The sequence below is a fragment of the Calypte anna genome, chromosome 12 (genome assembly GCF_003957555.1).
Source record: "Calypte anna isolate BGI_N300 chromosome 12, bCalAnn1_v1.p, whole genome shotgun sequence".
NCBI classification, from domain to species: domain Eukaryota; kingdom Metazoa; phylum Chordata; class Aves; order Apodiformes; family Trochilidae; genus Calypte; species Calypte anna.
This window is the reverse complement of record NC_044258.1, coordinates 7,421,295-7,443,858: the sequence shown is the minus strand read 5'-3', so window position 1 is coordinate 7,443,858 and position 22,564 is coordinate 7,421,295. Positions and strand designations below refer to the sequence as shown.

Genomic DNA, 22,564 nt, shown 5'->3' with positions numbered 1-22,564 from the left:
GTATTTGAATTATTTTTTATTTTTTTTTTCCCCAGATTGTGAATTCTGGTGTTTCTCGAGCTCTCTAGAACAAATATCAAATATTTTACTTGCCTAGTTATCTGTGTGGCTTTAATGTCGTAGTGTTTGGAATTGCTGGAGAAAATGTGTTTCCTGGCTGATGGCTGGTGACGTGAATCATTTATGCAAAAGTCTCTGAATTTATCAATTTCTTACACGGGTATTACAGGCTTTGGATTCTTTCTGGCGAGGCAGCGTTACACAAGGTAACTCTGTAGCTGCTCCTCCTGTGTAGAGTAACAAGGTTACCGTGAAGAGGCAGAGCGACATCTTTTTACAGGCAGGAATAGGCTTGAGGAAGAACCCTCCGAAACAGCTTTAGCGAGCGGGGTTTTGGAGCGGTAAAAACGCGTCAGGCAGCATCCCGCCCTCACGCCCTGTGCGGGGCCGTGCGGGGCCGTGCGGTCTGACAAGAGCCACAGGAAAATGGCGCCTGCGCGAGGACAGGAGCGGCCTCCGCGAGCCGCCGCCAGGGGGCGACGCCCGCCCCGCGAGACTGCCCCGCCCCTCCCGCGTGCGGCCGCGGCGCTGTGCGCGGCAGAGCCCGGAGCAGGCGGGGAGCGGAGCCTCCCCCTCCCTCTCCCTTCCTTCCTCCCTCCCTTCCCCGTCCCCTTCCTCCCCCTCCCTCCCTCCCTCCCTCCCTCCCTCTCTGTCCCTCCGCCCCTTCCTCCCTCCCTCCGCCCCCCACGCACGGCCCGGCTCAGGCACGCTGCCCGCACCCCTGCTGAGCACCGCTGTCCCTGCCCAGCCCCAGGTGCCGCCGCCGCCCGAGCCCCGCCGCTTCGCCCTGATGGAGGATTACCACAAGCCCGACCAGCAGACCCTGCAGGCTCTGAAGGACACGGCCAACCGGCTCCGCATCAGCTCCATCAAGGCCACCACCGCGGCTGGCTCCGGGTGAGTGTGGCAGACGGGCTGCGCCCCAACCCTGGACGCGGACCGGACCCGCGGTTACGCGGCGCCCGCCCCTCCGGCGAGCCGCGCTCCCGCATCCCCACCCGTGCGTCCGTCCCGCGGCCGGGCCGAGGTGGGGCGGCGCTCAGGGGGATGCTGCCCGGGATCCCTCAGCCCGCTACCCACTGCCCGGGGGCGCATCGGTGTCTCCCGAGGGCAGAGCCCACCCCTCCTCTGTGCAGAGCATGGGGCGGGCGGGGATGCTGGGGCCCATCGGTGCCTCCCGGGCTGGGCGGGGAGCTGGGGCGGCCCCGGGGCGGAACGTGCGCTGCGCGGGGATGGCATCGCGGTGGTCGCGGCCAAATCCCCGGTATCCCCCCCGCCCCGGTGTCGGGTTAGGTCGGGAGAGTAGCGCCGAGCTGCGTGATGTGGAGGTGCCGCATGTGGAAATGGCGGCCGAGGGCCAGCGAAGAGTGCGGGGGAGGTAGTGGGGCTTCTGCGGGCAAAGGCCGCCCGGCCCGACCCGACCCGACCCGGCCCGGTGGCTACAGTCGCCCCGCCGCGGGCCACGTCGGTCGCCGTGTCCGGAGGGTGTTGTGACTGCGGAGAGAGGCTGGGAATGCTAAGTTGATGCAGGATTGAAAACCAAAGAATTTGTGCCTGGGGCACAATCGGCTTCTTTTTCATTTCGTGCCCGTCAGTTGGAACTAATTCTGCACAGAATTTCAAGTGAGCCCAAGTGGGATTATCTGTGAAATGCCCGCGGACTCAAATGGGCAGTTTATTCAGACCTCTGGACTGGGTTTAGCGTGGGCTCTGATGTGTGCAGATTCCAGGGCTATCTTTCCTTTGATCGTACTTTACCTATGGAAAAAAAAAAAATCTCTGCAAACAATCTGCAAAAGCTCATGTAAAATGAAAGCCATTTCTTCTGCTTCAATAATACGTGTGAGTGCTTCCATATAGAATTTTGGCCTTTTTTTTTTTTTTTTTTTAATTCCATCTTGTTGCAATTTTCTCCTTATAAATTTTTTTAAACTGGCCAATGTGGGTTTTTTATTAAAAATATATATATATATAAATGAAAAATTGAAGGAATCCTTTGAATGCTGCAGTTTGTGTGGAGAAAGCTGGTGTGTAAAGTATTTTAAACCTTCTTTGAATTTCCTTACACTTTCCACTCTGTCTGGCATGTGCTGCCTCACATGGCTCCTTCTCAATGCATACAGGAACTTTACTCACTCCTTTTGCATACAGCAAATGAAAATGCTCTGGTTCTTCCTATAAAATGGAGTGTTGGGACACAGGCAGCCTCTCAGCTAGCCATAGGAGTGGGTTTTTACAGATCTGCAGCTTGTTTGGTCCAGTCTGGAGAGAGAAGCACAAGATAACCCAACAATTGCTCTTTTAATTCTTGATTTGTTTCAAAGCAGCAGTGTACAGACAGCATTACACAAGCCTGCCTGAAATGGTAGGCAGGAAAAATTGTGCTAAATCTGCTTCACAGAGCTTGGGCTTCAGTCTCAAGTGTGTATTTTAAGCAGGCTACACAGATGTATGGTATCAGTTGTCTTATCTACAGAGAAAATTATTTTTCTGTTTTGTCTGATGTGCTATTAAAGAATAAGCATTAACGAATAAGGATCTTGCTGCAGCCTTTGCTACCTTCCTGCAGTCCATGAAATTTAATAGCAAAACTGTTTCCCCCATTCCCTCATTCTGTAGTTTCCCCATAGAAGTAGTTTTACTGAAGCTTTTCCAGGTTCTTGTGTGCTACAATACTGAGTGCTTCTTGCACCAAGGCATTTCATTAATCATTTGTTTATTCTAGCACTAGAATTGTGTGGAGCCTGAAAACATTACACAACCTTGTAATGAGCAGATTATGAAAGATGGGCTCTGGAGGGAAGAATCTGTTGACAAGTCATATATTTCCTGAATTAATAAGATTTGGTTACCAAGATGATGGTTTAGTAATGTGCCTAAAAGACACTCAGACTCTATTGTGGCTTTAGGCAAATCCCCTAAAAGAGCTGTTAGGTATGAGTGTCTTCCAAAACCTGAATGGCACTATAAGCTTTGCTGGCATCGTTGGTATACACTAAGAATAGAGAAAGACACTTGAATGGAAGTTAAATAGAAGTTTAAAGTTCATAAGAATCGCCGTGCTTTGCATTGAAATTTTTGTTTGTTAAAGGTGTAGTTTGTAAAACTGAAGGAAACACTTGCAATAAAAGCACTTCAAATGAAAGAAGACCTGCCTACTTCTTTCAAGGAAGTAATTTCTGTAAACTGTGGCATAAATTGCAACACAAGTGGTTCTGTGGTAGATCTGACACACCAGTTCTTACTTGTACTAACTTCCATTAAAGCAAGTGCAGCCATTGTCTGGACAAGAGCTGAAAGATCAGGTACAGCAATCCTGAAGATGCTCAGATGTATCACTTTCAGTACTTCACTGGCCACAGTGGAAAACTTCAGTGACCTGGAAAAAAATTGTGCTTAAAATACCTTAGATGGGCAAAAAATATGATTAAGTTAGTTGTAAAGATTGAACGTTCTTGCTTTTGGGCGTGGAAGAATTTTTCCTTTTAGATAAGCAGTGCAGCCATTTTCATCAAAACTGATCTCTTTTGTAGCTAGTGATACATTTCTGCAGTTTTGACACAGTGATTGGCAACTTAGAACGATATGGCTAAATTCTTAAAAGTGGAAGTTGCAAGGATTTCATAAGAGGCAGTTAATTTTCATAACATGGTGTGATCACTTGTTGCAGGTTATCTCCAATTTATTAAATTTTTCTACCTTTTTCTTATTTCCATACGCTACCACTTTAGGTTGTTTAAAACTTTTTTTACCAAGACCAGGAGACCATAGAAGTATGGTTAAGTATAAAGTTAATAAAATTAAAGGAATGAAAGCTTTAAACAAGCATGTAAGGCTTATTGATTAACTCAAATACATAAATATTTACTAATATGTTTGAACCATGGTTCAAAGCTAATTCTTTTGATTCTGTGTGTGAGTACTTACTAAGGGATGGACACTAACCATAATTCATGTTTTGCATGGTTTTATTCTCTTGTTACAGCACTGTTGGGGATGTTGGGAGGGAAGGCTTATCTCTACCAGGAGAGAATATTCTGGTTACAGTTCTAGTGAAAGTGTTGTCTAATCCTAACATGCATGGTAAATGTGCATGTGGCAAATGGAATGTGACACTTTCATGGTTTCTCTTGCTTTACAAGTAGGGTCAAATCTTTTAAGAGTTTTGTGTTAAAGATGAAAAATATATATTGGTAGAAGAGAAAGTGAGATGAATCTGCAAATTATTTTCTAAGCTGGTGCATATTTCTGCATCCACAAGCTCGTTACTGATCATCATTCAATTTCCTGTACTTCAGTAGCAACCACTGATGTCAAGAATGAGCCTGTTTACACCAGTAAAATCTGAAAAATGTTGCTTTCCACACTCAAAAAGGGTCTTTAAAGAGCCTCCTTACCTCTTCTGAGCTTTATGCCAAGTGAAAAGCCAAGACTGATACATTCAGGTGGTCAAGGAGTGCCATCCCTTCAAGGTGCATAAGAAGCAAAGTGATCGTTATTTAAATTACAATAATGTAGGTAAATAAAGTATGCCCTTCAGATGCAATGTATACCCTGAGTTGGAATACCTCAATATTTGCCACTTGGAAATAACCCTTTTCGTGTTACTTTACATTCTACTGTATGGCATAGTTGCTTCTGAAATGGGCAAATTACACTTGAAGAATTAATTTGTGCCACTTAAAAATTGTGGCAAAAGTTGTCCCAGACAGTTCAATGGGAGAGACCATCCCAGATACTTATGAATGTTTGATAAACCAACTAGTTTAGTGTTTCAAACTGATACAAATGTAAATGCAGAAAATGTTGGTTCCTCTCTTAGACAAAGATTAAGCAGATTAGTATTCTGCATTGTGTATCTGGGTGTTTACTGGAGACAGTAAATTTCTGTACCCAGTTTCAGTAAAAGATTAATTACAAGAACTGTATTATTTCATGTTCTCTTTAGAAATAAGAATTCTAGTTATATCAGGTCTAACATGGTATAATAAACTGTACCTGTGTTATGCAGGTTGAAATGTTTCAGAACTTTCTGCAGAAGTTAATATTTTCCTTATCAATCCCTGCCTGTGCAGCTGGGGCTAAAGAAGTCATGGTGCCACACTTTTAATTCCTTCACTCTGCAAATGGACAAAGCACTGTGGAAAGCCACCTTTGTTTGCTCTGCATCAGTGTGAATTTCTGCCATCAGGTCAATCAGTAGGGTGTGATTTCAGGCACGGGTAACACTGCTTCCTGTGCTCCACAGGCACCAGCTGGGTGGTGTTCCCTGGCATGAAGGTGCCAAGCTCTAAAAGATGTGTCCTTGAGCTGTCACCAGGGTCTGCCTTTTAGCATCCACTTCAACTAGAGAAGAAGGCTCCCTTTGTCTCAAAGGACAATTAATTGGCATTGGGGTAATGGTAGAGGATGTGAGTTATCAAAAAACACTTAAGACTGCATATTTTAATGCCACTGGTAGAGTGGTATTTTAAAGATATGGTCCTGAAGAATCAATGCTGATAAATTGTAATCTTGTATCTGTCTTGACTTGTAGCCACCCTACATCATGTTGCAGTGCAGCAGAAATCATGTCTGTGCTGTTTTTCCATACCATGAGGTACAAAGTGCAAGATCCCAGAAATGCCAGCAACGACCGGTTTGTTCTTTCAAAGGTAAAATAATTGCTGTGCTACACTGATCCTGTCTGGTAGTTAGGAGCTGTCTGTGAGTTAAATGGACTTGTCTTTCTTGACTTATACTTATGCTTGCATCTGCATGAAAGTATATTGGATATATTTGAGAGTTTGGAATTTGTCTACTTCAGAAAGGCAACTAAAAGCTGGTTAACTTGTAGCAAAACTCAAAAATAATTTTAAACTGTCCATATAAGGGGTCTCCGAGTCTAACTTCACCATGTTGACTTAATGTGAAATAATTCAGCTGTCGTTATATTGTCTATAAACTATTCCAAGAAATATTAACATTGGTTTGGTTTTGCATAACCAATTTTCCAAGGAGTAAGTCACAGTTAGCTTTTGTGCTCTACTTGTTAAATGCAGCCATGCTGTTATGCCTGCAGTCACGTCACAATGTGCACTGATTACTCTCAGCTTTTCAGGGAGCATCATGTGAAACAGTTATGGTAGCTTAGAGAGGAGCTTGCATTCCTACAGTGCCAGTGTTAAAGTCAATACTGCTTTTGAAGCCACTGTGGTTCAGAAAACACATCAAGCCACAATCTGGACTGGCCATTAGAGTTTCTATCCCCTTTTGCATTGTGCCCTTGCACATCACAGGGTCGTTTCCAACACATCACATAAAGGCATCTGAGGGGCCTTCAGCAAACATAATGATGTGCTAAATTGCAGATGAAGTGCTGCAGTGAGACAATTTCCATCTTCGAGTCAGAGTTCCTGGCATGGCAGCTTACAGAAGTGCTACATAGCTGATATTTCCTTGCATTGGATAGCACTGTTGCCACTTCTGTTTGCCATCCTGAATAAGTAATTGGATGTGAAGCAAGCAGCTAATGCTGAGGTGGTAAAACAACAAATGAGAGTCAGTTCTTCATGTTTGCTTCACCTCTCTATTGTATCAGGGTTTCTGCCCATAGTTGCTAAATGGCTTCAAACCTGCATCCTTTTTTGACTCAATGACTTCATGGGTGGAAGATCAGTGGAAGTCCAGTAGGACGGGGCTGCAATGATCTGAGTAAAGCTTAAAATTTTGCCTGTTGTGGCTCACTTATTGCCTTGTAAAAGTGTTTTATAATTCAGTCCTTTTTTTAGTTTAGTTAAGAACCTGATTCCAGGGTTTGTCAACTTTGCAGAATTTTGCCTTGATACTAGGATAGGGTGACATTTCTGCTTCACTTAAAATCTTTGTTTCTCTCTAGGGTCATGCAGCACCAGTTCTATATTCTGTTTGGGCAGAAGCTGGCTTTCTACAAGAAGCAGAATTACTGAACTTGAGGAAAATTGATTCTGTCTTAGAAGGACACCCAGTGCCAGTGAGTGCTCCTAACCTTTGATATAAGATGGTATTATCTGTAAAACAAGAAGCAGATGTATTTTGCAGCAATTCTTGGTTGCCAGCCCACAGTGCAGGAGAGAGAAAAAGACAAAAAGGATGATGGTATTTATGGCTTCACAACAGAATCATTGTCTGCATTTGAATGAGCATGCAAAATGACCTTTATTGTTGCATTAAAGTTCCCCTACAGTCTTGTGAGGCAGTGTTTTCCATTTAAATGAGATTTATATGAAGTTTCAGCATGGCTTTTCTTGTACTTTAAGAAGCCTTGAGGTGTTTCAAGAGTTTATATCAAGCTTGGTCTCCTCATTGGTGTTCGAATTCCCGGCAAGTTGTTTCAATTGATTCTTTGTTACACAAAGCCATCAGGTAACTGTTTCCCTATCTGGGCTGTTGATTCCCTTCCCTCTCAGAGAGCCTCACATTGTGACACTGATCATCAAGGGGAAGAAGGGGTAGGACTTGAAGGGACTTGCCCTAAATTACATCTGAGAAGCTGATTTTTGATGTGTGTTGAACCATCTCCTAGCACTGGAATTGAGTTCTGTTTCTTAAGTGTAAAATAATTGTCATATTTTTATTCTCAGAGACAAGCATTTACTGATGTGGCTACTGGATCACTTGGTCAGGGTCTTGGTGCTGCATGTGGAATGGCATACACTGGCAAGTTCTTTGACAGAGCCAGGTAATTTCACCTCCACAATTTATTACTATAGGCATGGAGAGGGAATATTTTACAAAAAAGAAATGGCATTCTTATCTTGATCAGGAAATAGACACCTTTTAGTCTCCAGTCCCAAATTAAACTTCAAATTCAAGTTTTAAATTGTAGGTTACTAGCTTGATACTTGCAAAGCCATTGCCAGTGAAATACTAAGGATTCAAAGATTAGCAAAAATCAATGCAAATATATGTTCCTTTTGAAACTTGACAGCATTACAAGATGATGTTCCTGGACAGAGAAATAAATTGTTGGAGCAGCCTCTAACTTCCAGAGAATAAATGATGGCCATTTTGAGACTGCTATTTGTCCGCTTAGATGGAAGATGCAAACTGGAAATGATTCTGTTGAGTCAGAACACAAAGAATGAAGAATATGTATCTAGATAAGATAGATAAGAACTGTTATGGTTAATAATAGCACCATTGAATCATAAAGTAGGTCTTCAAAATGTTATCAGAAATGCACTCGGCTCCATAGAGACAAAAATTACTGTTTGCCATTTGTTTTGTGGACAAAAAAAGTAGATGTCTGAAGGCAAATATGTATGAGGAGGAAAACAGCCCTGATACAGTTGATGTATTTTATGTGACAGTTCTAGTACATTGGAGCATAGGCTGCCCAGTTAATGTGTCCTACACTTCACTAGCTTGAAATAATTTCTGTGAAAGATGACTTGCTGATTTTAATTGAGTTTAGCAGATGCTACGTGTGGAAAAAATCTAACCAGTGTTTACATGACAGAAGAAAAAGGTGGTCTTGCATGCAGTGCTGGAGAGCAGCTTATGTGGAAGGAGTTCAGATTTATTTGAAGGCAGGTGGGATTCAGATTAAAAGTCTGTTGTAGCTTAATGTTTAGTAAAAAAAAAATTAAAAGCCATATTGATTATTTTGTTTTGAAGTTACAAAGTTGAAGGTTAATTTACCGTTCTTTTATAATAGGTAGTAAATATTTTTAAAGCTTTTTCATTAAAAAAAAAAAAAAGAAAAAAAGTGGCAATACAAGAAAAGTAAGAGTGGATGAATTCTGTAGTGATCAAGCAGTACTCCTGAGTTTAACCTAAATATAAAACTTCAGTGTTTGTAGAAGTATTGAAGTATTCTATAAAGTCATAATCATGCTGGCTATCCTTTTCCTTAACTTTGAATCTGGCTATGCCACATGCTTCAATCTGTAGTAGAGTTCATCCCCAATTTATAGCTTCCTGAAATGAAATTATCAGTCATCCTTCCGGGTGCCATACAGCTGGAATGGGGAAGCAGACAGTTGGCTCTCACGCATTGTTGGTGATCTTGCTGAGTCACAGTGACAGCGTTTAATGGGTCTGTTCATTCAAGCCTTGCAATAGGAGGCTTAAGACCTGATTTTGTTGGCTTTGGTTTTGTTTGGTTTTGGTTTTTTGAGGCAAAGGTTTGAAAAGGAATACAATATTTCTTATTTTATATTTTTCATGTGTAACAGCTCAGAAGTATTTTAATTTGTTTAAGGTTATGTAACTTTGAGGCAAATCCATTGAGTAAAGGCAGTTGAGTTTGGGATAGAAAAAGAAGTGAATTCTCCTCATGACTTGTTGGAGGCATTTTGCATTTGATTCACTTGTGCTTTGATATCAAACTTATTATTTTTTTAAATTTCTTCTCCTAGCTATCGAGTGTATTGCCTGCTTGGAGATGGAGAGTTATCTGAAGGCTCTGTCTGGGAGGCCATGGCCTTTGCTGGGATTTACAAGCTTGATAATCTTGTTGCTATCTTTGATGTTAACCGCCTTGGACAAAGCGACCCCGCGCCCCTGCAGCATCATGTTGAAATTTACCAGAGACGCTGTGAAGCCTTTGGGTACGTGTTTGGAAGAAGCTCAGTATTGTCTCCAATTTGAAACCATGTTTAATTTGCTTTTCAGAATTTTTCGAATGAAATTTCAGCTCTTCAATGATACTATCACCAAGAAAGATGCCCTTTCATAATGCCTGATATTGGTTGTCTTAACTTGTACAGCAGAAATACTAAAAGTGTCAGTACTTTTGTTTAGAGGAAAAATAAAAGTACTGCTTAGTCAAATGAATTTGTTGGAGGATCTTGACGTTTTTATCACATTGAAAACATATTTTATAACTGTATGACTAAATGTATTGTTACAGCAAGTAGACCAGAAAAAAGGGCATGGAAATCATTACTCCTGTGTGTATGCTGTGTGCTGTCATTTAGTTTCTACCTATATCTTTCCACTTAGATGCAAAAGCCCATGACAAAACCTGTCAGATACAATAGCAGCCATGCAAATTATCATGGAACATTTTTAATATTTTAATCAACTTTCATTGTCAGTTTTTAAATTGATTTCTAAATGTTTTATTTGCGTTTATTTTATTAAAAATGGCTATTATGTCTGAAGAAACCTAGGATAACTTAGTTATTTATCAACTATAAATTTTTTAGTAGCTGCTGATCCCTCTGTGACTCATTTTGTGTTATAAAAAAGGGACTGTGATACGTTGTGATCTCAAACAATGCTCATTTACCTTCCTGCCATACTTTGGGTCTCTTAAAAAGACACTGCATTGGGATGAAGTTAGAATTCATTATTGTTATTGCTAACCACCAGAGAGCATCACATGCTAAAACCCTTTAGAAACAGTTGATCTGTTTGTGTTCTTAGCTGGCATGCTATCATCGTGGATGGACACAGTGTGGAGGAACTCTGCAAAGCCTTTGGCCAGGCCAAACATCAGCCAACAGCTATCATTGCAAAGACTTACAAAGGCAAAGGCATATCAGGTAGCAAAACATCTACTGCTTTGCATACGCATGTATATAATACCATGTACATACTGCTGCAATAAGGGTGCAATAATTAAAAAAATATACAAGTTTAACATTTCATACATTAGAAGAACTCTTTAGATGTCTCAACAGTGTTAGTGCTTAGAAAATTATATTGTTTCTTGCAAGCAAGATGTGCACGAGCTACTGAGCTTGGTATCTATAGGGTGGAGTAAATGCATCTTCAGTGTGCTGGGGGCTGCCAAGAGTCTGTTAAGCTACAGCTTTTAGCAGCAGCCTGTGAGTTGCCTTTTTGAGCAGATAAATATTAATAGCAAGTGTTATTCTTAGTGACTTAGTGAAAAGCAGCATATCAGCCAGAGTTTTGCTGGTAATGCTGAGTGCACAAGGATAAGAGTCAGCAGCAGCTAGTAAAATAAAGATGTAAGACTTCAGGTCTTGTTTGAAATAGACAGCAGTTGTTTGAAATTTATCTGAATATGTTTGTTTAGGCCTTCTGTTAATATTTCATGTTAACAGTTCACACTGATTTTACTTAGGCCACACTTATGGACCAGGTCTTTTAGGTGCCAATTTAAAACCAATTTTGATAGAAGACACTGGAATTTTGTCACTAGTTTGTTATATATGGTATTTGACTATTTATCTTTTTAAACATATCTGTCTTAATGCAATTGAGTACTACTGTAATTATTTACAGTAGGACTAGTAAGTATGTTCTTCCTTGAAAGACCACTAGTCTGTCATGTTCCACTGCACTTTTATTTCAGTAAAATCTTGAGCCAAAAACTTAGATTATATTTTTCTTACTTGTAATGTAATTTTTACACAGGTGTTGAAGATAAGGAAAGCTGGCATGGAAAGCCCCTACCGAAAAACATGGCTGAGCAGGTCATTCAGGAAATAGATGACAGAATCCAAAATAAGAAAAAGCTTTCTCCAGCCCTCCCAGAAGAAGATGCACCTATAGTAAATATTAGAAACATTAAAATGCCATCTCCACCAACTTACAAAGTGGGAGAAAAGGTACCCCCTTTCTTTTTCACTGTTTGTAAGATATCTTTTAAGTGCAAAGCTATTACATGGGTAGCAGGAAGGTTTGTGTTATCCCTTGCCCTATCCATCTCTTCTCTCCTGATTTGAGCATCCTGATAAACAGCAACCTCCTTAACTCACTGGGTATTGAAAGGATACATGAAAATATAAAGACCCCAATAATTCTACATTTCATGATCATCAGCAATTATACAAACTATTTTATGTGTATTCAAAATTAAAGCAATTCCACGAGGTTCAGTGAATTTCCAGGTTTAAAAACCAAAGTTTTCACAGCTTCCTAGCTGGATTGCAGGGAGTTGTGGATTTCAGTACAGATAGGTGTCCTGATGCTTCACTATATTTTTGTTTACTCTTCTACATGTCACTGATCTCCTCTGTGCTTTTGACACTGATAACTTTGAAAATGTTTTTGGTTATGTTAGGTTTTGGGTTTTTTTAAGTTGTGTGTGCATGCATTCATGGAAAAACAAAACAATGAACACCCCCAAAATAACAACACCAACAAAACAAACTACTGGAAACAGACATTTGTAACAGTACTGCTGGGTTCTCTTCCTAGTGGGCTACCCGCAAAGCTTATGGTGTTGCTCTTGCAAAACTGGGCCATGCTAATGACCGAGTGATTGCTTTGGATGGAGACACCAAGAACTCCACCTTCTCCGAGCTTTTTAAGAAAGAACATCCCAGTCGCTACATCGAGTGCTACATTGCTGAGCAGAACATGGTAAGTGGTCTCTGGGTTTTCTGAAGTGGAATGTCACAATGTGACAAGTTCTATGCTAGACTGGGCTATAAAGATGAGGACAGAGAAACAGTTAATTTGTATATAAAGGACTAAAATAATTTGATGTGTCATCTTTTTGAGTCTTCAGTTGCCACCTGTGTGTGCTCACTGAAGCAAATGAAATTAAAGACATAAATGCAGACAGAAATTAGGTTTTGGCTGCAGTGATTTATTATCCCATGGACTGTCTGTGGCAAAGTTTATAGTAGCGTGGTTTCATGAGCATGAGACAGCATTTTATATTTACAGCATCTTAAGAGAAACTTCTTTTAAGGGCAGACCAATTTCTATGTAAAATAAATGTATGGGGTAATTGTAGCAATAAGCAATTTAAGGCCATTATTGTAATTTCTGTCTTGCTGAAGAATGTCCCTTTTAGTAAATATTAATCCATTAACACTGCTCATTTTTATCTGCTGGTGATAGTAAAACCTTGTCCTGTGGACTGAAAGCCTAAGTCTTTGATCCAGGAAAAGAAAAATGTGGGGGGATAAGTCTCAAAACTCTTAGGCATCTTGAAGCAGATGAAGAAAAGATGAAAGATGTTGCCAGTAATGATCAATGATAAGAGCTAGCAGCTGAGGCAAGGAGCAGAGGAGATGCTGGAGGATGCTGGGAGAGCGAGTTGCCTCCTTTCTTTTTGGAAAGGCCAACATTTGGGAGCAGGACTGAACCAAGATTTTTTTAATCTGCATTGAGAGCTTCTTGCTAAAGTTTTATGGTTGGAGGCCTCAGATGACCTCTTGCAAACTATGAATAAACAAGGAATTCACTATTCCTGTACAATCTCCCTCGTTTCAGGTGAGTGTTGCAGTTGGTTGTGCCACTCGTGACAGAACTGTTGCTTTTGCAAGCACCTTTGCTACCTTCTTCACACGGGCATTTGACCAGATCCGTATGGCTGCCATCTCCGAGAGTAACATCAATCTCTGTGGGTCGCACTGTGGTGTTTCTATTGGTAAGGGCAGCCTTGGCTTATTTATCAGCAGGTCCCATCCTTTTAGTGATAAGTATATCTAGCAGTTAAACTGATAATGCTTTGTAGAGACAACCAGTAGTACAGCTGTGATGGTGTAACAGGGGCAGCATTTATAGAAAGAAACAAATTGCAAATATTTTCTATCAGACACATTGTATTTAGAAAGAATTAGAAAGACTTCAAGCCTTCATCAGTTTATCTGCTTTTTTTTTCTCTTTTATCAGTTTGGCCTAATAAAAAGAGGGCTTTTCCCTACAAACCTTTCTTCTCTACTAGTACAGAATGATATAAAGGGATTGGATTGAAAGTGGGGAGCTTAGGTTCCTTTTCATCTTTGCAACTGACATCCTCTGTGATGAGAATAGTTATGTGGTTACTGTACCTTTGTTTCACCAGTCCTGAAATGAGAAACTAATAACAGTTGTTCTTGCACAGATGCTCTTGTCCACCAATCTCAAAAACACTTTACAAGAGATCAGTATTTTTTGCTTACTAAGCCTTTGAAGATCACTGATTTGAAATTATTGCCTTAATTTACCTCAGCATCTCTTGCTGCTGGAGCAGTTAATGTGTTGATTAAAAAGACCCAGAACTTCAAAGTAGCAATGAAACAGGGACTGTGAAGCTGTTGTGTAATTCAGGAAGTCATCAGTACCTTCTCTGGTCTTTGTTTCCCATCATAATGGTTTGGTACATGCCAAATCATATCAGGGTTCAGTTTAGATTTGAGGGAGGAAAGGGATTTTTGCTTTTTAGTGAAATGCATAAACATCACTTACAAAAACAGGAGCAGACTTGCATACCAAGAAGGAAGATGTCAGCAGACATTCATGCATGAAAACCTGCTAGACATTTATAGGGGAAAAGGAAACAAGGGAAAAGCTAACATGAGCAGCAGATTAAGGGTCTCTGTGTACACCAGTTTTACAGTAGATTTATTAGTTTTGGGTAGTTGTATAGTATGCAGGAGGACTGGGGTTTTTTTGTTTAAAGCAAAATAGTTAATTTGACCTGTAAATTGGTAAAGCTTTAAAAATTTAAGGCTTCCTCATAGATATGTGTAGTCACATCTAGAGCTTCAAGCATAACTTGCAGCTGTATGGAGTGTGCTTCAGCAGTGCAGACTGTAAGTAGGGTACATCAGATTATGGCTCATGTGTGGAGGTGTTCTATTGGGAACCTCTTTTAAGATCAGTCCTCCCACCTCATCATAGTCTAGTTCAATCCAGTTTAAATCTTCTTGCAAGCAGCAAAGAGTCTTGGTGCAAAAGCCACTTAATTTTGATCTTTGCTCATCTGAGAGGATAAAAGTCCTTTAGGTAATCTGAATTGTCTCCTAGAACTACACTTCCAAGTTTCAGGTTTTCAGCACGTGTTATGTTCTGCTAGGAGCTGTGCTTGCAAAGAGCACACTTCATGAAGTAGTTTGAGTAACAAACCTGATTCAAGCCTCAACTCTGATTTTCAAAAAAAGAATTTGAACACAAAGTTTTTCATTTGAGTTTTAAAGGACAGTAAATCAGCAAAATCCTTAAGCAGTTAGAAAATTCAATTTTAAATGGAAGGGTATGAATTAAATGTACTTCTCAGTAGAACTTTGGGTCTGTATGGAATTCAGAATCCTAACTGGATCTGTGGTAAAAAATGAAGGTTTATGTATGCAGATCTAGGCAGAACTGCACTTCTGCTGTATTGACATTTGGACTCATTACACTTATGAGAAATAACTATCACAATGACCTTCTGAACTTGTACTAAGTTCACTCCTAGACCAGTAGGTCCTAGACCAAAACATCTAAGGAAACATTAAACATGCTTTCGCAGTCACGAGAGAATAATAGAATATCAGTATTTTCAAAATTGACCATATATGGAAAGAAGTTACAGTGTACATGTGATAAAAACTGAACTATCAGTTGTTTAGACTACCAGTGCTACAGTATAGACATTTGATACAGTTCATATTATTCACTTGCATCTTTTTTTAAGCTATAACTAAGTTTTGCATACGTAATGGAAAATTACTCTGTTGGTCTGCATTACTTGAAAGTCACATAAATCAGGATTTCCATAAGGATGCACCTGGGGCCAAACTCAACTTAGTGCTAGTCTGTAAATTACTAGTATGAACCATGACTGCTGGCATTATTTGCACAATGTTAGCAAAAGTAGGACAAGCACGAGTACTCACTTTACCTTGGATAAGATTCCCATTAATTTTTGTTCTTTATAATTTCACTTTTCTTCTATGTATACAGTGTGGGTGCACTTTAGGAAAGGCATATGCCTGCTGAGATCCCACTCATTCAGAATGCATACAGATTTAGAAACTGATGCTGAGAATTTTTTCCATGTCATGACTGAAAGCCGAGACACTTTTTTCCTGGTTCTTGCTTACATGATTAGTAATGTATAGTGGCAGAGTTCAATGATTGATTTCTTTAACATGTTTAAAGTTCTTCAGAGTTTTGTGCTGCTCTGATGAAAATGCTCTCCTCCCTCCTCGTGAGCTCGTCCTTCTTGAGCAACAGGTAGTGGGTGCATGTGAGAAGGCTCATTGCCCTGCTTCTGCTCTGCAGGCTGTGACATGTCTGGATTCAGAAGCCTTTGCATGGTTAGTTTGGATCAGTGCCATTCCCAAAGCACCGTCACATCAGGTCATTGGGGTGGGGGTGTTGTCATGGTTGTTTCTTTATGGAAAATCATAACATCCAGCACGTGTTCAGGATAAGGAATCCTAAAAAACACATACCCTTCATTTAATCTTGAAGTGAGCCTAAGAAGTTAAAACTAGTTGTACCAAGTGCGCTCTCCATTTCTGAGGGAACACATGACATCCTCCTCCCATGTTTCCAGACAGTTTAAATCTTGAGGAACAATACAGACAAGTATAAATTTTTCTCGTGCAGCCTCAGCACAAGTAAATCTGAAGATGCCCAAATATCTTGTGACCCTTTTTCTGTATCTATGCCCTTCCTAGTTTGGTTGTCTTCCTTTTGTGTTGCTTTATTGTTACACTTCAGTTTCTATTTTTTCTTTTTAACCCCAGTTCTCTTTCTTTTTAGTCTCTTTATCTTTATTTACTGTTTAGATGGTTCCAAGTTTAAGGAGAAGATGATTCTTTTCTCAAGCAGGTAGACTTGCATGTCCTGTGTGTGCCTGATTTTATACTTTTTTTTTTTTTAAATCCTGGTTTACATTGAACCTCATTGCTATGCTGAGTGATTGTCAAAAATGTGCACTGACTCTTTTCATAACCTTGGCTTAATTCTTTTAGGTGAGGATGGACCTTCTCAGATGGGACTGGAGGATCTGGCCTTGTTTCGGTCTATTCCCAATTCCACTGTGTTTTACCCCAGTGATGCTGTAGCCACTGAAAAAGCAGTGGAAATAGCTGCCAACACCAAGGTTTGCATCACAGTGGTTCTGAGCCGGAGAAAAAAATTTGGTTTTGTTTTTTTTACTTCTTTTGTTGCTTCTGGCATGTTTCTTGAATGTCTACCCACATGAATTCTCTCAAAAGCTCCAGCATACCAGTGGGAAGTTCTCACTGCATGGAAAGGTTGCAGACATTCTGTCCAGGCTAGTGCAGAACAGGCAGGCTGGAATGCCATGGGCCAGATTTAGGGAGATGCAAATGATTTCACAGCGATTGCAGTTTGGATCTAAATTGGCTCAGAAATAATGGCAAAGGTTACTCTCTTGCTGGTCTTTTGTAAACTTACAGGAAATACTTTCCTAGTATGATGGGGTCAAAATTGCAGCAGGGTATGATAGTAATGACCTATCTTGAGGATTTTGATCAAGTGCCTGTACGTGAAAGCTCAGGAGACAGCTCCTCCAGTAGTCCTAAGAGTCTACACCTTTTGGGGATGCTGATAGCTGGTAATTAAACTAGTTGACAGTTTCATCAGTTGTCTTCTGCTCCTCTTTTGCCAATAATGGACTGCAGTTAAATTGGATTGTAGTTGAAGATGACTATGACTTCCTGTGTGGCTGTGACAGAGTTTCTTGTCTCTCTTACCTTCAGCTAATTGAACACATTAATGGTCAAATGTCATTGGTAGCCCTGGGTCAAATCATTTCCTTGGTTGGTACTTCTTTTACTGACATAGGAATTTACCTTGAGATACCTGATAGAAAGCATTGTTCCTTGCTTTCAGCTGAGCATTTCTTCTCTAGGTCTAAAGTTGCTGGAGTAAAATTTGCACCTATATGTCAAAGTTCTAGGATTCTAAATAACTCAAGTAGGATTATACATTTTCACAAGAAAAGTGTAAATTATCAGCATGCTCTAAGAAGAGGTTAACTGCATTTTAATGTCTGAAACAACCAGCTATAGAAAAGGAAGTAATGGGAACTGGGTGGTGAGGGAAGGAGAAAGTTTACTCAGTAGAACCAAAGTTAGCATAAAAGGGTGAAAAGTGGGCAAACAAAAAGTTTTGCTGTATTTTTTTCATAGGATTTACAAGCTAAAATGTCATTGCTTTTCTGGTTTTGTAATTTATAATATGTTTATTTTGGAAATAGGGTATTTGTTTCATAAGAACTAGTCGTCCTGAAAATCCTGTCATTTACAACAACAATGAGGATTTCCATATTGGACAGGCAAAGGTAAATATTGCCCAGATAAACAGAATCAGAAAAAAATATGTAAAATTGCTCCTGTAAAAGCCTCTTTCCCTCTAAAGCACTCCAGTGACAAAGATTTGATCTTTGTAACAAAATACCCAGAAATGTTAGAAATATCAGTATTTGTTGTTAAAATACATTTAAACATTTTCTTGCAGGTGGTTCTGAAGAGTAAGGATGATCAAGTGACTGTGATTGGTGCAGGAGTCACTCTGCATGAGGCTCTGGCTGCAGCAGAGCAGCTGAGAAAAGGTGATCAGGTTATGGGGTGCTGTTTTCCTTTTTCATCATTTAACACAGGAAAGAAACCAATGCATTCAGCCTAACTGTTCACCCTTTGCACTGGTAAACATTAATTGTTACAGACAGTTGGTCACCTGTTTAGCTGATGCAGTGCAACACGATATGTTACAGATCAGAGAAGGTTTTAGTTTGCTTAGCAGCATTAGTAGCCATGAAAATTGCCAAACTGACCAGAGGAAAGTCTCCTTAGAATTTCAAATGTGTCTGAAAGTGCCCTGTAGGTAGAATATTAGAGAAAGTGTTTAAAGAGTGCTTCTTCCCTGAAATATTGTCTGAGTGGGCACTCACACAGACAAGTACCCACACAACAGAACAGAGTCAGCCTGGAGCCAGTTCACACAATACAGCTGAGCCACAGCAACTGTGGGTGCTCCTGCACAAGTGCTCTTGAGGTCTTTGTGTAGATGTGATTCTGTGCTAGCTATTTTTTATTCTTTTTTATGAATGAGTGTATCAACATTTAATTAGTGTGGGAAGCAATAATTCTATCATAGTGCTGAAATGCACTGATACCTCACAGCAAAGATAAAGAAACCTTCAACCAAATAAGAAGAGAAAGAAAACATAAGTTAACCTGTGAGTCAGTAGCCTACACCCAGGGAGGGATTACAGATATTAAAAGATAATACAATTAATGCTGCCTGTGGCTTATGGGTAGCTTTTTATGCTATAACAAGGGGGACATATTTTGTCAAAAGGTGTGTTTTCAGGACTGTTATTTTTCTGCATTGTGATTCTCTGATGATCTTGATGCATGAATAACCAGCTATGGAGAGATAATCCCTTATTGTAGAGGCAGTGTAATACCTAAAATATATGGGCCACTAAAGAGCCTTCAGTCACAACTGTCAATGTAATGTGGGGCTTCTTTATGCATGGTAAGAGCTGACTTGGTGTTCAGCCCGCCAAGATCAGACAAAACCTCATATAATTTGTGTTGTATATGAATAATTGCCATTTGTACATAGCTTTAATAAGCATTTTAGGCCTGCCCTGTGATAACAGGATAAATCTGTGTTTTGATGCCAAACTTTAAGGGTGCTGCCATCAGGGCTGGGGCAGTTCAAACAGGCACACCTGATCAGCAGGCTGACTGCAATGAAGAATGCAGAATGCCTACAGCCTGAAGCAGCAGGAGGGAATTGTGCTTGACTTGACAGTAAAGTCAAAGTTAAAACATAGATGTGGAAAAGAAATTGCAATGGACAGTCTGAATGAGAAAGAAAGATTTTCCAGTGACTTGATTCTGCTCTTACTTGTGAAAAGGCCAACTAAGTTACTGCTTTGCTGACAACACTCCAAGTGACCTTCAGTCACTTACTCAAGAATTTTCTGCCTCAAGAGTTTTGTCTGTGGAATGAATGAGTGGATATTTCTGTCTGACAAGGTGCATGAAGAAAGAGTACATATAAAAATTAGGGTTATTTGAACTCTGTGGTAGATATACCATAAATACAGATATCTGAGACTTGGTGTACACAGTTTTCATTATAGTTCTAGAAGATTGCAGGGGCTGCCTGTACCACTTGTGTTGTCTTGCATTCTCCAAATTCATGCTGCAAATAATTTAATTCTATTTCTGCAGAAAAAATCTTCATCCGTGTGATTGATCCCTTCACTATAAAGCCCCTAGATAAGAAGACAATACTTGAAAGTGCAAGAATGACCAAAGGCAGAATCATCACTGTTGAGGACCATTACCATGAAGGTGAGATGGGGCCAGGAGGTGACACACAATTGTTCCACAGCTGGAAGCTCACAGCTTCCCCTGACCTAAGAGACAAGTATAGGACTTGATACTGTTGTTCAGTTAAAGCAAAAGAGGGGTTTTAGGTTTTTTATTGCTGTTAGGATTAGAACATGACACCAAGGGGTGAAATTTTCCTGATACAATGGGGTAATCAGGGCTGCCTTTCTGTTAGCATGGTGTTGTGTGCCCTTCTGTATGCTTGGTCCAAGTGAAGTCTTGGTTCATTTGTTCCCAGTGAAAGTGTAAATTCTTGCTGCGTTGCAGATATTCTGCACAGAATGGTCTCAGAATGGCTTTACAGCAGCTGCTTTGCAGTTTGTTAAACTTTTTTCCTTGTGTTACTAGAAATCAGGTGATTTTGGCAGTGTCTGCAAACTGATTGAGGTTGTGCTCGATCCCGTTGTCCAGATCATTGATAAAGTTATTAAAGAGGACTGTCCCCAACACTTGTGACCAACCAACTGGAGTTAACTCCATGATCTGCTGCTGCTTGCCCTCTGAGATGCTGTGTTTGCACAGGTTTTCTTTCAGGAGCTTGCCTGTACAAACGTGTTCTGTGAAGATGAGACTAAAAGCAAACAGATCAGCTTTTGTGACCTGCACCTCAGGCTTTACTTCTTTTGGGGAGAAAGAGAGAGAGAAGCAGCTGTGAAATAGGGCATTAGTAGATACTGAAGATATCTACTAACAAGAATTAGTAGATGTTACGAGAATGTTACTGAATTTGAAGGTAGGATCACTCTTGTCAGGTACCTGAAGTGAGCTGGTACTACAGGAAGTGTTGGTTACACTGTGCTTTTGTTCTGGACTAGGGGTGTTTATAGCATCGCTGACGCTCATCATCTTTCAACTCTGGACAAATATTTTACTGCAGATTTGCAAGATGGCAAAATCATCACACTCTGAGGTGATAAGTGTGTGATTTACACTGGCACAGCTTTCTCTGTGTGATGCAATCAAGGAATATCAAGTGTACATGCACCACAAGCCTGAATGCATTGCAAGCCCACATCAGGCTGACCTTACCAGTCACATCCATGAAGGTGCCTCTGGGTGGAGACTGTTAAACAGGTTAAATCCCACCATGCCTGGAGCTGTGCAAAGCCCTGTGCTCCTGGATACACCCTAACTGAAGCACAGCTCCATGGTGTCTCTTCTACAAGGTCTTTATGCTAGTCCTGTGTTTTCTTCTTCCCCTAGTGCTCCTGCTTCCAGTGTCTCTCCTGCTGCCACACAGTTCTTGGCTGCTTCCTTTGTTTCTGTCACTGGTAGTGATTCAGTATGAGCTGAGCTCTAAGCAAAGACTGGGAATATAGTCCATAACCCAGAGAAGTGCCTAAGGGCACCTACAGGCATTGTGAAAAGATGGAGCCCTTAAATGCTGTTGGTGGGAATTCAGACTTTCAGGACATGAAATACATTTGTAAATACTTCTCAGCCTAAATATATTTTTAAAACTGGCCCTTGATGGCTGATGCTGAAGCAGTGAGGGCTTCCTGACAGCTCTGTGCCCTTTAGAGATGCATGCTTCTTACTGCCACGTTGTGCTTCAGAAATGTCAGGTTGCTTGTGCTCAGAATGCCTTTGCAATAGGGTTTTTATTTCACAGACAGGTAACTCAAGACATGCATCGTGATTGGTGCTTCCCATAAGCATGTGAATCAAGGATTTAACTCACATGGACCTTTGATAGGTGCAGTCTGTATGTTCCTTGCTGAAGCATGCAGGTGTGTGTCATGTTTGACTTTCTTTCTTCAGGTGGCATTGGAGAAGCAGTGTGTGCTGCAGTGGTGGGTGAGCCTGGCATCACGGTCAATCGCTTGGCTGTGTCTCATGTACCACGCAGTGGGAAGTCAGCTGAGCTCCTTAAGATGTTTGGCATTGATAAAGATGCCATTGTGCAAGCTGTTAAGATGGCAGCATCCAAATCAAGAAACGCGGAGTAGTTTGAAGCATCTCATGCTTACAGAAAAGCAGTGTTCAGAGATGTACTGTAAGTTTAAGGCAGGCAAAGGTGCTTTCTGTAGAGAGTTCTAATAAAAATACCAGCTTAAAAAATCTTCTGGATTTTAATATCTTTTCTTTTCTCTCTGGGGTTTTGTGCTGTGGGATAACAGCTGCAGGTTTTCAGTCACTGAAAAAACTTCAGGTTATTTACCAAATTGTGGGCAGGCAGCAGTGCTTTTTCTGCCTGCTGTACAGCAGGAGCATCTTCTGCTTTACAGCTAACCTTCCCCACTGTGAGCTCCAGCATGTGCAAGGGGTGGCCACTGAAGGTCCAATTGGGCTGGGCTCCAGCAGGGAAATGGACCTTGGATGTTGAAGCCTAGAGTGAAAAGAGCAACTTTTTTTTCTGTTTGGCCAACATATTGTTGAAGATTAACATCCTGTGTTGAAGGGAGATGCCAGAAGGATTCATTGGCCCCTATTCTGGAGTCAGGCATTAGGCAGTGGAAAGCAGGATCATGGATTGCAGAAGG

General features: G+C 40.8%; 1 protein-coding gene across 1 annotated transcript; it reads left to right on the top strand.

The window, feature by feature from the left end:
* The first annotated feature begins 588 nt into the window (after positions 1-588).
* On the top strand, positions 589-22,142 carry TKT (transketolase). Its single transcript, XM_030458352.1, has 14 exons — positions 589-957; positions 5,597-5,714; positions 6,938-7,051; positions 7,662-7,759; positions 9,441-9,632; positions 10,453-10,571; positions 11,410-11,603; positions 12,196-12,360; positions 13,222-13,378; positions 16,677-16,807; positions 17,930-18,013; positions 18,190-18,283; positions 19,920-20,042; positions 21,843-22,142. Exons 1-14 carry the CDS (start codon positions 851-853, stop codon positions 22,028-22,030), a joined length of 1,884 nt encoding a protein of 627 aa, XP_030314212.1. The 5' UTR covers positions 589-850; the 3' UTR covers positions 22,031-22,142.
* The last annotated feature ends 422 nt before the right edge of the window (positions 22,143-22,564 follow it).